General features: G+C 40.1%; 2 protein-coding genes across 2 annotated transcripts; both read right to left on the minus strand.

Moving 5' to 3' along the window:
- Positions 1–341: 341 nt before the first annotated feature.
- Positions 342–4,626, minus strand: LOC119289420 (probable thiocyanate methyltransferase 2). The gene is made up of 8 exons (XM_037568751.1): positions 4,522–4,626; positions 4,296–4,441; positions 4,097–4,183; positions 3,368–3,468; positions 3,153–3,252; positions 1,633–1,679; positions 1,408–1,486; positions 342–760 (listed from the first exon to the last, which is right to left on the minus strand). The coding sequence occupies exons 1-8, from the start codon at positions 4,598–4,600 to the stop codon at positions 719–721; spliced, it is 681 nt and encodes a 226-aa protein (XP_037424648.1). The 5' UTR covers positions 4,601–4,626; the 3' UTR covers positions 342–718.
- Positions 4,627–6,172: 1,546 nt separating this feature from the next.
- Positions 6,173–13,361, minus strand: LOC119287445 (zinc finger MYND domain-containing protein 15-like). Its single transcript, XM_037566990.1, has 12 exons — positions 13,049–13,361; positions 12,314–12,424; positions 11,398–11,511; positions 11,030–11,148; positions 10,141–10,187; positions 9,957–10,057; positions 9,084–9,171; positions 8,430–8,538; positions 7,143–7,299; positions 6,954–7,025; positions 6,511–6,624; positions 6,173–6,409 (listed from the first exon to the last, which is right to left on the minus strand). The coding sequence occupies exons 2-12, from the start codon at positions 12,416–12,418 to the stop codon at positions 6,317–6,319; spliced, it is 1,119 nt and encodes a 372-aa protein (XP_037422887.1). The 5' UTR covers positions 12,419–12,424; positions 13,049–13,361; the 3' UTR covers positions 6,173–6,316.
- Between the last annotated feature and the right edge of the window lie 326 nt (positions 13,362–13,687).

Below are 13,687 nucleotides of genomic sequence, written 5' to 3' on the forward strand. Positions count from 1 at the left end.
GGGGCCGGCGCCTGGGGGCGTTACTGGGAGCTAGGTCACCCCCAGGGGCCGAACTAGTGCCGGTTCACCCCCAAACTGCTCTTTTTTAGCGGCCTGGGGGGCCGAACGGCTGGAGATGCTCTTAGAGAGTTAACCGTGGAGATAATACCCCCGGCGGACCCAACGGCCGTCAGTTCAACCGAGAGATTAAGTGGCCGAGGAAGAAAGGTACGCAATTTAGGGACGGAGAGAGATTCTAGCTTTGATTCTTGGATCAGCGCAACAGAGGGGTTACCGGAGATTAGCTCGGACAGAACGTCTTTGCAGTTATCGCAGTCGCCTAGGCCGCGAACGTTCCAGGATAAAATAGAGAAGGCAGATTGATTCCATAAGCAAACTCGATTACACCACGGACCGGATTGCGAGACAGCAACGAAATACAGGGGGGTATCGTGAGTCCAGCCGACGTGGACCTAAGAAGACTACGGCGGGGAAATGAAAAAGGGCGCGGCTGCATGCGCAAGATGCAAAAACACCCATTCCAAGCCAAGGGCGCTCGCTCCGGGTGGCAGGGAATCCGCGATCATGGCGAGGGCAGGGATTGATCATGTATGATCAAGTGTATCTAGTAAACATTAGCGGTGGTAACCCGGCTCAGCTTAGCTTGATGTTTTGCATGTCATGCCCATCCACTGCTATTTTATTGAAAATTAAGAGTAATGAGAATCTCCTTTTTCGCTCAGTTTGCCATCTTCTTCCACCTTGCCATTTTCTCCATCCCCTAAAAACGAGAGGATTAGACATTATTGCTACCTGTAGTTGGTGATTTGGATAGCTAGACATACTGTGTGTGAATAAGCAAATACCAAAACATATATGTTTTGTATAAATTGTAATTGCTAATCCGTTTACTAAAAAGTATGTGTGTATGATAGAACCATTATAACTTTAAATGGTTACACATCGAGCTTGTATCCAAATATACAATGGTGAACATGGGTCTACACGCAACTCTTATGAACAATAAAAACTAAAAAAAATCTCAAATAATATGTTAACAAACATGATTGTATGTTCTCACATGTGAAGTTCCGCACAGAATTGACGTCAGTGATATAAAAGGTGGAAAACATGTTCATGAAAATGGTGGAACTATACTGTCATTCGCAATTTGTACGGATGAGATTTTAAGCGGGTAAATTCATGACATTTGCCATTCCAATCCACATTGTCAATTGAAACTAGCTTGTCGATTGGTCGTGCACTTTTACAAAACTATACGTACTTGCTTGGCTTTGAAACCATGAATAAATGTATGCTGAAAGAAATTGATAAAGTGAATAAAATGTGTGATGATCTAATTAAACTCGTTAGAGCTGGCCGATTCTGGCCCGTCAGTAGTGGTAGTGGCGATGAAAGTACGTGTACCTTTCTTGCTTCAACGGCCACTCCATTGTCTTCAATGGAGACAATGACGAAACCCAAGGGATTCAGCACCTCCTCATAGCTGCATAAAATAGTGAACATGTTTGCCATATAAAATAAATCAAATAGTGAATATAGAAATAATAAATCAGTGAAACAAACGACATCATGTTGAGGAAACAAATAACCAATCAAAAAAATAGTAATACTTATGCATGCATGCATTACTCGAGCACAGTGGCGTTGAATGGTGGCCCGGACTCCTGGCCTTCAACCTGGCATGCATGCATGAAGTCATGAGCCCATAAACATATTAACTGATCACATATACAGCTCTGTTGGATTCTCTACAAAGCATCCAATCGAAGTTTTCAAAAAAAAAATATTAGTATATCTACGTATTTTAAGAAAATAACACCATTAAATTTTTATCTGAAGTACTTTTAAAATTAGAAATGTGTTTGGCTCCCGGGCTCCATGGTGCTCAGATTTTGAAAATTTCATAAATCTATTTTTTTATGATTTAGAAAATGCTGAAAAACAATTATACACATACACATAGATTTATACTACTTGTCTATAAAGTTTCATAATGGTGGATAGATGGATTCACGCCATTCTGAAACCGAAATACAGACAGACCAAAAAAAAGACCAAAATAAATACTCCACCACCGGCCTACTTACTAGCATGTATTAAGCAAATAGCTTGTATGGTAGTTGTTAAAGAAAATATCAAAATAAATTTTTATGAGAGCTACACAAAAATAACAAAACCATGTATCTTTAACACATATAATATTCACTATAGAAGTGCATGATTTTTCTTTTGTATAGCTCACATCAAAACGTATTTAAAAATGAAATTTTACACACATATATTATGCATCTATAAGTACTTTTATTTATTTTCAGATTTTTCTAAAACATAAAAAATAACTTTTGAATTTTTGAAAATTTTGAAAATTTTGGGCTCCATGGAGCCCGAAGCCGAAATCCTCTCTTTTAGAGCATTGTTTTTAATACCTTTGTACTAATTAACATATACATATAAAAGGTGACGATCAAAGACACATGTATATATCCACCCCCTTATGATAAACTACTAGGTGTATTTTTTTAAAGCAAATTTAAGGTGTATTTTGATTGATTAAGACAAAGGTTGACCAACGATTTTTAGTATATGCATGTTATGTCAAATAGAATATTGTATTCATAGTATTATATCTCATAAAAAAGAATTATATTTGTAACTCTCACATAAACAATGTATAGAAGTGGTAGTACTGTATTTTTCTATGAAGCCCTTGTCTTAACCGATCAAAATCTCCTTAATAACATTGTGCAGTGTACTACTTTAGTAGAATCTTCTATATCTAAGTAGCTAGCCCCACTAACTATTTCTCTCAACATGCAAACATGCCACATCATGGGACTACATGCATGAGAAAAGGCCCATCCCCACTATCATATGTCTCTCAACATGCAACCAAGTCACTTCATCATGACATGCATGAAAAAAAAAGGACCCGTCTCAACAAGGAAACATACATGAGAATTTTCATTCTATTATGCTATATATATTTAGTAGACATTTTACCACTATATAGTAATCAAACATAATAAATTATATGTATTTTCAGTTTTAGGTTTTTATATTATTGCTTCAAATATTCATGTTTCATACAACGAATCACAATGGAACATGTTGCAAAATATTCCTGCAACGTGGTTAATTAGCATAGTTACCAGGTACATGAGGGTGATGAGTTCTCCATCTGGTCGGAGTAGGTCGTACATTCTCCTTGCCCATGCTGATCTCAAGGATGGATCAATAGCACAGAAGAATCTGAACACGCAATTAAACGAGCAACACATCATCGTCATATAAGTATATACGGAGGCAAATTAACTACATATATAGTTCACAGACTTGCTCGAACTTGGTTAATTAGCATACGTACGTGTAGTCGAAGATGAGATGGAATGGCTTGGGTGGCTCCCAGGTGAAGAAATCGGCGTTGACGAAGGCGATGAAGTTCCCGTCCGGCGATATCGACGACCACTGAAATCATCCGTGCAAGTTATGGTGTTATTAATTAATGTTGTAATATATCACAAGTAGCGATACACACAGTGGCTGAATCACAACTTCTCATATATCATACTCTCTTCGTTCCATAATATAGTGCATATAGATTTTCTGAAAAGTCAATTTTTACAAACTTTGACAAAATTTGTAGAGAAAACTATTTATATCTACAATACCAAATATATAAAATATGAAACTACATATTATGATGCTTCTAATGATATAGGATTGGCATTCTAGATGTAAATGTTTTTCTCCACAAACTTTATCAAAGGTTGTAAGGTTTGACTTTTTTAAAAAATTTATATGCACTAAATTATGGAACGGAAGAAGTATCATACTATCATAAGTGGCGAAGATGAATAAATCTGGCCATTTTCTGAAACTTTAACACAAAATAAACCCAATCTAATTTGTTTATTTTCACAAAATGGCCTATTTGCATGACGCCCGGAGGTAAGCCAGGGCATGAAACGCTCCAACCCCAGACGTCATGTAAAAGTGGGCCATTTCGTGAATTTGTTTTGAATTGGGTTCATTTTGTGTTAAAGTTTCAAAAAAGTCAGATTTGTCCATTTTTACTCGGAAATGCGTGATCCACCTGTCTGGCCTTTTGGATGGCGGCGTCGCAGACGTCGAGGCCGACGACAAAGCGTCCGGCGCCGGACAGAGCTACCGCGTCGTACCCCTGCATTTTTTGTGCAGGTTAGTTATGATAGCTCTAGTTTCAGGCCACGGAGAGCAAAGAAGATGATGCTCATGCGACCGGGGTCCATCCATGCACGAGCAGACGTACGTACCCCGCCGCATCCCGGGACGAGGACGGTGGCGGTGGTGCCGCCGCCGCCGGGGAGGGTGCCGGACTTGACGAGCTCGACGACGGCCGGGGTGGGCTCGCCGAGGTCCCACGGCGTCAGGCCTTCTTCCCAGCACCTGGTCCACCCATCTGCACGCACGCACGCACGCACGCATGTGATCATACCATACAGATATATCCATCAGTGCCCCCATGCACGTAGTACGTACCTGAAGATTCGGTCCCGTCGATGAGCTGCCGCACGCGAACCACCGCCGGGTTGGAGCCGTCGAGTAGGACTGTGGCCATGGAGTACGCCGACTGATATGGTTGCTGTTGCCTGTGAATTGCCGACCCCCACCCCTTCAGTTGCAACTATATATACTCAAAAACGTACTGCTGGCCCTCACTAATTTAACTGCTACTCCGTACTATATGTACTTCTTACTATATATTGTAGTACTGTGTTGTAATGAGATGCTAATCATCTCGAGATCCATGATTGGCGAATCAATTAGTACCAAGTGTAGAATGATTAATGATTAATGACGCTGAACCCACGTTGGCTCCTGGCGAGCTTTCGAGTTTCGAGTACTTTGAGCACCGTCGTATATACATATATATTATGTATGAAAACCATGGGCTGCGCCGCGGATTTGCATGTGTACATGTATATGTATGCATGCACGTCAGTGTCTAGGCCGTGTCTCAGTCCGAGCGTGGCTGATCATCCTCTCGGACCTTGCCTTGGTAAGCGATTACCACACCAACTAGCTAATCAAACGCTCCTCGGGCGGGTTTTTTTTTGCGAGGGGAAGGGGGATTTTATTTATTAAGGAGGAGAGTCTACCATACACAGACATACAATTTCATTCGTCCCCGGCCCAAACCACACCGCGATGCGAGGCACACATCTACCGTAGGCAGCAAGGCCATGAGCAACCTTGTTATGTGAGTGACAAATGTGAGCCGACACTATCTCCCTCATGCTCTCAGCGATCATTCCTTTGATGTCCTGTACCAGTGCCGTATACTTCAAGCGATTTTGCATGGGACTCTTGGTCATCATTACCGCCTCTGCACAGTCCAGCTCAACAACAACGAAGGGGAGTTGGGTTCTGTGCAGCGCGAGCTCGACGCCTTCTCTGCACGCCAAGAGCTCTGCCTCCAAGCCATTATCACATGTAAAAGTCTTCCTGCATGCAGTGTAAATTATAGCGCCGGTGTAGGCGGCCATGCCCAGCTACTCCTGCGTGCCATTTTAAAGGTTTTGATATATCATGTGATATACTCCCTCCGTTCCTAGATATAGATCTTTTTAGAGATTTTAATATGCCTAGATATAGATCTTTTTAGAGATTTTAATATGGAATGCATACGGATGTATATAGACATATTTTAGAGTGTAAATCCACTCACTTTGCTTCGTATATATGTAGTTCATATTGAAATCTCTAAAAAGACTTATATGTAGGGACGGGGGATTATACCTTAAAATTCCCTCCCTTTCCCTAGAGATATGAACGCTTGTTTTTCGTTAGCTAGATAAAAGGCAAATAACTATCTAGGTCCACCATGGGGCAGATTTTGCAATAAGCAAATTGTGCAACTGCGCCAACAGGGCAACACATCAACTTTCATACGAACAGTTAGGTCTGAAATAATGATTTCATGAGTTCACCTTAAAAGCACATGTTTTTTAACACATACTCCCTATGTTCCTAAATATTTGTCTTTTTAGAGATTTCAAATGGACTACCACATACGGATGTATATAGACATATTTTAGAGTGTAGATTCACTCATCTTGCTCTGTATGTAGTCACACTTGTTGAAATCTCTAAAAAGACAAATATTTAGGAACGGAGGGAGTACATACCGTTTACAACCAAGGGCAATATCATCCATGTAAACATATTTCATAGCATCTTTCTCTATATTTATTAGGAGAAGTTACATTATCATACCTCCACGACTGAACCTCTGAATATTTTCTGGTGATAAAAAGGGGGCTAAAATGGCTATTTACATTCCAAAAACAAAACCATTCGAGTAGCATGGTATGTATAGCGCACTATTGTTCTCCTCAATTGGCTGCCTGAAAGGATTTACCTGTATCTGGATGAGAAATGACAGATGATGAAGGTGTTAGTTTGATTGACGCTCCATAATTCAACAACAAAAGAGATAACAAAAGACAGAGCATATACAAGACATACAGGGAGTCCCAGGGGTTGACCAGTTATGGAGCTTATGCAGCAAGAAGCCAGATGAGCAGCTTCTTCGCAAAAGTCCGTAAAGATTGCAGGAACTCCAATCCCCCTAATCATTTCCTTGAAACGAAATAGAATACAAATGATAATTAGCACCAACTGTTTTAAATAAAAAAAAGGCTCTTAAAAATATAGCTGAGGCAGTGTAAATGTGCAATTACTATGAAATGCCAAAACATGCTTCCATGACTCATGTAGCTGATGAAGATAGCTTGTATTACAGAAACAAGAGATATTAATTGACTGCATGCATTTTTACTCAAAAAATTAAAGTTATAACTTAATTGACAAAAGGAGGGAGGATACACCGGCAGAGGATCAAACAGTTGAAGTCATAAATGCATGCTACAGCACGAAAATAACTTGTTTATTATGCATTCAATACTTACAATAGTTGGCATCCAACTAGGATAAGCAGCTACACCCGCATTTGGGGCAAGTATAAGATGAGGATTTGAATCCTACCAAGAAACAAATTATTAGTAGGGGGAAGTCAGCCATACATGAAAATACTTGACTGTGAAGCTGACAGGGAACTTCACATTTTTAAATAAGTCAAGAGTTACTGTTGAGAGAACCTTTACTATATCACCATATCTCTCATGATAGAGTCCTTTCCATATTCTCAGTGTCACTGCACTGCAATTCAAGTTCTCAGAGGCAATAGAAGATCTACAATGGCAACTCTCACCGGAACAATTTGGATAGCTGGAAATATTTACAACTTCACCATCCCTGTAAGCAGCCATCATATCAAAATCACAAAAAAGAGCAGGAACTCCAAACCAATTATCCTAATCAGTATTTGGAAATAACTGTATATGTAATACCTGTTGAAAATAAGGCCTACCACTAAAATAATTCCAAAAACAGGCAACATACTGAACATCAATGTTAGGTCTACAAGATTTCTACCACTATCAAATATATGAAGGCTAGTACTGCGTGTATCATCGATTTAAAACTTGGATAGACTAAACTCGATATGAGTCAACCGGGAATTTGATCACACATGAAATAACAAATCACAACATGTACTTGCAATGCAACAGATGGAGTCGGACATGCTTTTGTACATAGACAGAGGAGAGGTCGCGGCAATCGGGCACATGCAAAGGAGAGGCGACAACAATCGGAGACCTGAGTAGTTGTGTGGAGCACAGCACTGCCCAGAATCCTTATCACATGGCACCCATTTTAGGTCCTAGTTTTTGCCATTCACATGCTGGCACACTTAACTTGGCCAAACAGAATTCAGAGAACACATGTGAGATGTATTCTCCTCCTCTATTCGACCTTAGGCATTTGATTTTCTTATCTAGTTGGTTCTCTACCTCAACCTTACTGATCTTAAAGCAATTTAATGCCTCATCTTCTGCTGTAAGTTAAAACATGTAACACCATCTTCTATGGACGTCATCATACTATTTGATTGTATTAGTCAATATTGCATTCATTCGACATATGTCTAAATGGTTAAATCTAAAGGTGAAAGATTGTTCTCCCATACAGCCATGAATAGATTTCGAGGTTGGCTTGCACACAAGCAAGACAGTTAGATCCTCTGACTATGGAAAAAATCAGAACTGAATCAAGTTTGCACAAATGAATAATGCGATCAAAATTAATGCGACATAAACAAGAATTCTGAACATGACACCCCCTAAATTATTTCCAGAGTCTAGATTAATGTTCAACCTTTTCTATTTAAGATGACTAACTGGAGCAGATTTCTATTTAGCTCTAATAAAAAATGGAACGATAAAAATAATGATGGGGAAAAAAGTAAGTATATATATGAAGTTGTCAGGCAAACACAAGGAAATATCAAACATTAAAATCAAAAATCAGCTTCGGTGGCTAACCTGGATCTTGGAACTGCTGGCCCCACAAGTTCAATGCGAAGGTGGACACCTGGAAATAGTGCACGTAGTTCTGCAAACACCGCAAGCTGAAGCAGCTCTTTCTCAGGTCCTTCAGATATGTGGTAGATAATGTGCATGAAGAAAGCAAAACATCAGTGCCTGTTATCTGGTTGAAAGAGCTATAGAGTACTTGAAGAAAGATATTTCTCCTATGGCGAGTTGTGGTAAACTGGAACCATCACATAATTAAAACTTGATTCTTAATTAAAACTATTTAAGTACAATATTGCTTACTACTTAATGGCACGTATTTGTGCCCAAATATTTAGTGATAATCCTGTACAACCAATACAATGTGGGATGGAGGTAGTCAATGAAACAAATGATAATACCAGGAGACGCTTATACTTTCTGAAATAAATTTCAGCAGGCATTAAGAAGTTTACCAACACTTCAAGACTTTGCAAAAATGCAATCATCCACAACTAGCCCTAGCATAGAGTGAACCTCAAAGGCATTTTAAACCAGCTTGGCCCAATAAAGAATGACGCTAGCAGGAACCACTGAAGCAGCTGGCTACCATGGAACAACCGGACTTACACAGATGCATGCAAGCACTCTACATGGAAGAGAGCTGAACATAACAGATTTTACCTAAATAGTGAATGTGCAGAGTGTCATGGCCATCATATCTTGAGGTTCGGACGCGAGATAGTTGAAGGCAATGATATAGAGTAAGTGGCTGCAAAAATGAAGCAAGTGCGGTGAACACTGGCCCATAATGAGATTGCGCAGTAAGACAAAATGGGACCGCAACTGTACACTATACTAAAACAGCAGCATCTCCCTGTCTGAAAATGCTATATAAAATAAGCATTGCCCCCCTTAACTTCAATTCCTCCCTTTACTCACTTCGCAATTAACATTGCTCAGTCTCAGACCACTTATAATTAATGAAATTGATACTTTCCAAGTTTCATGCTATATGATGACATCAAGATGGATTATCTCAATGTAAATAAAACCTTCCGCACATATCCTATATACAACAATTGTATTAACAATGCACCGACCAACACAAATTCTGAAATTATCGCTCCATTCACATGAGAATTTGGTACGCCTTATTTTGTTTCTGCACACACATACTTGTTCACCCATGCAATCATCAATTCTAGCACATTTAGGGTAAATGGTTTAAACCCACAAACAGCACTCAGAATAGTACTTGTTTTAGGCAGTGGATGTGTTTTTGTGTATATTTCTTTGTTTGTTAAGGAGTTGTCTCTCCTTAGTTTGGACCTTTATTTTGCCCTCCTAATATGTTCAAACAGAATACCCCATCCCCCATGAGTTCTTATTAACAAAATCAAACCCACCAGATGACATAATGAGTAACAGGATATATAGAGAGTACCACTTCTGAAAACTAATACTCCCTCCATACAAAAATAATTTGAACTAAAACCACGTCACTTATTTTGGGTCGGAGGAAGTATATATCATAAGATATTATATTGCACATACCCAGTGAAGTAAAACTGCCACAGGTGAATGTAAAGGAAGGGATCTCCACTGAAAGTAGTCTTCCCAGCTTGCCAGGGGTGCGGGCACAGGATTTTCAGGCTCTATGGATCACAAAAAATGTGATATTTTTAATTACAGTGAAATAAACATATTTCCAGCAACCTCACCAAATCCAGAGATGTACCTGTACATGGGCAAAGTGAGTGTTCCATGTTCCATTCAGTTGTTATGCTGTACATTATGCAGAACAATACAAAGTCAAATTACCAGACAGTAACGATGGAATATAGAAATAACAATTTGAAGCCATGTAAATAGTTTGTTTAATAAATAATTAGCCACTGAGACATTTATACCCACATGAAAATGGTGAAGACTCGAAATTATTCAAGTTTGATCTATAGGATGAAAAAAGTGATAGAAATGACTACATAAAAAGTTGAGATACAAAAGCAATTCATCATTATACAAAAAAAAAAAATTACCCGCATCCTCATAGACCATTACAAAATTCTTTTGATGCCCTATATGAAGTTAAGCGAAAAATATGAAGATGAACACAAGACTCTATAAACAACTTACAAACAAAATTAGCAGCAAAATCACTACCATCAGCCAGTCAAACTGTATCAATTCAAACATTCAAAATAAGTATATAGATCACAGGAATTCCCTCCTGCTCCGACCATAATAGCTTAATAAGAGAAGTGAGTTCCCAAAAAGATAGCCACAAGATCTTTAGACTTAACTAATAGTGTTCCCAAGACATGGAAGATCATACATTGATAACATGATATCATATAGAATATCAAAATGGATGGCTAAGAGTGCCTCCTCAACAAACAATAGAGTTCATTATTATGCTTAATTGACAAGATCATTCCAGGGCTGCTCTTCTGCCGCCGGCACACTGAGTATTTCTTAGTGTGTTCATTTTGCTCTTTCTTTCAGTTGTTCGGCTGACCTTGTCTAAGGCATGTACAGTTTTCTAATCATCAATACAACGAGACACAATGCTCATTGAGTTTTCTTGAAAAGACTAGTACGTCATTATGCTATTTTCTTTTACAAACCTCAGGTCCTTGACAGAAGCAATATCTGGGCCACACATGCATTCTGATTTCCAGAGTCCTTTCAGGTGAACTTTCATTGACTCCAAAAATAAGCACCTCATACTTCGGTTTGTATGATTCTAAAATTAGTAAATGTGTGTGAGAAAACAAGACATCACAAAGCAATGAGGAAACACAGGCTCTTTAATTTGCATAAAAAGGTAACTTAGAAGACCAAGTGAGTTAAGTGCAGAACATGAATGAAGGCAATTGGTACCAAATCATTTCAAGAATCTAAGGTAGAACCATAAAACAAAATTCAGGCACAAGAAGAAAATGAAAAATTACGGAGAAACAGAATATCACTATTTTGGAAAGACAAGAAGTACCAGAGCAAGAGGTTCGACGGAGAATGTGAACGGAAATTGGCTGAGCATATCAATGCGACTCATTTGTGTTGCAAGCCTTGCACATTCTTCTTTATGAACTTTCCAATGTATGAACTGAAAAGGGATTGCCAAATTAATGCATGAAAAATATATGTAAAAGGAGAATGATAGGTGATACAATTATAGAAGAATTTATTTCCGAGTACATGGCTATAAACTCCATTGACCCTGTCGATAGTGCTACATGGCTCCTAAAGTCGTGTTTCCTAGTAGTATAATTCTGCTACCTCTATCAAAGAATCAAACTGCTGTTGATGGTTATCAAATAGTCATCCATTCCTACTGCATGATGCATAGCCTATCAACCCTTCTTAACATGAAGTCTATCAAACACCCCAACCATCCTGAAAGGCTCAAGCTTAAGCGAATATAGGAGAAATACTCCTTTCAAAATGCAAAGTGAACAAAAAACTTGTCTGCAGTTTGATATCTCCTGATGCCTGATGATTCCCACGTTGTGTTTATGGCTTATTTAAAACAACGACCATCACAAATTTACAACGATGTAACTCAATCCTAATGTACCCGTGAGCCTTCAAGAATCAAGTGAACCCTTTTCTAGCAATATTTTCACCGAAAGGTTGCATGATCCAACTAATTTGTAGTACATTCCTCAATCAAAAACCCCCAAAGAAAAATCAATCTAGAAGCACAAAAACCTCAATGCTTACAAAGCTCATGGTATACACGAGTCCAAATGCGCCCATTCCTTAGCCATATTTCTCTATTCAGAGTGCTACTGACATGCCAGTCATTCTTGGAGCTAGAGCACGCACTCAAATTTGCAACCCTCCCCCCAAAATTTCAAGAACTAAATAAATTGTAACGGAAGAAAAGATAAAGGAATAGGTGCTACCTGGTGGCCTTTCGAGCAGTAGGCCACTGCCCCGCAGCTGCCGCACCGCCGGTGGGCGCCGCTGGCGCATGGCTCCTCCACTATCCCCCTTGCCGCACACTCCATTGTCGTCTGAGAAGAAAGGAAAGTGAACTCTTTGAGGGGTGACAAAGACAGCTCCAGCCCACAAAAATCTGTGCAGAGCACTGCAATTTTTTCCCATGTGCTAGTAGTGGTAGTGGCTGCTGGCTGGTGTCTCATCTGTTTATTTAATATTGCCGGTTGCTCAATGCTAATTACCATGTGAAGTTGTGAACTGAACAAGTTAGATTTTGTCTATGAAGTGGTGATTTAAGCACCCTGCACCCTGTACTGTCGGCGCAGGTGACTGATGGACTATTAAAGCTGCAAACTGCGTTCAGCACTACACTATTGCTAGAAAACAAAATCTGCACCCTGACAACTATGCATACGAAATTACTAATCCTCAACCCAGCTGACATCCTACCAACCCCAACCATGTTACAAATTTCTGTCTAGTTTGTTCCAGTGGAAGAAAAGCCAACTATTTTATTTGAGAAAATAATGTATGTAGCTTTAACCTGCTATGCTGTTTGTGAAGTAAAATTTCTGGTTTGCATCAAGAATTTAGCTAATAAGCCTGGGCCTTATGCACCACTCTTCAGAACTATGCAAGCCCAGCATCCAAGAAGACACGGGGAAGTAGGGGAGGATGGAGAGAGGGAAATGTCTTACGGGGCTGAAGCTTGACGGCACGGAGGGAGGTCTCGTCGATCTTGGGGAAGAAGACGGCGGGCTGTCAGGTGGAGGTGGAGGAAGACCACGCGCTGACCAGTGATTATGTGAGGCGCTTTTGGGCACGGCCGGCCGGCGGGCGATGACCGGAGGGGAGGAGCTCGGAGGGCACCGACGGCGGGCGGAGTGGGCGGCGACGGTCGAACGGGTGGACCGGGGGTAGAGCGGCGACACACGGACGGGTGGCGGGCGAGGCGGTGGCGGCGGCGGCGGCGGCGGCGGATCCCTAGTTTTCTCTGCCTCGCTGTCGCTCGGTTTGCGGCTGGCCTGTTCAGGCTGAGACAGTGACAGTGACATGCCCCCTCTCTAAACCGTCCGATCGAGAGTCAACGGACAGATCAGGATGAATCTACAGAAAAACACCAACAATAGGAGACGTGAAGTTTTTGCACCCGAGCTTAAATTCGAAAAATATTTTTAAAATGTTCAAAAAAATCTGAATTTTTTTATGGTAAACTTTAACAAATTCTAAGAGCTTGCAAAGTTTCATCATGAAATCACATTTATCTTTATCTTTACCTACTAATAAACCAGCTATTGCTTCTGGTCGTACGTCGCCATCAGTTTTGCAAAAAAGTC

This window comes from Triticum dicoccoides, chromosome 4A (genome assembly GCF_002162155.2).
Source record: "Triticum dicoccoides isolate Atlit2015 ecotype Zavitan chromosome 4A, WEW_v2.0, whole genome shotgun sequence".
Classification (NCBI taxonomy): Eukaryota; Viridiplantae; Streptophyta; class Magnoliopsida; order Poales; family Poaceae; genus Triticum; species Triticum dicoccoides.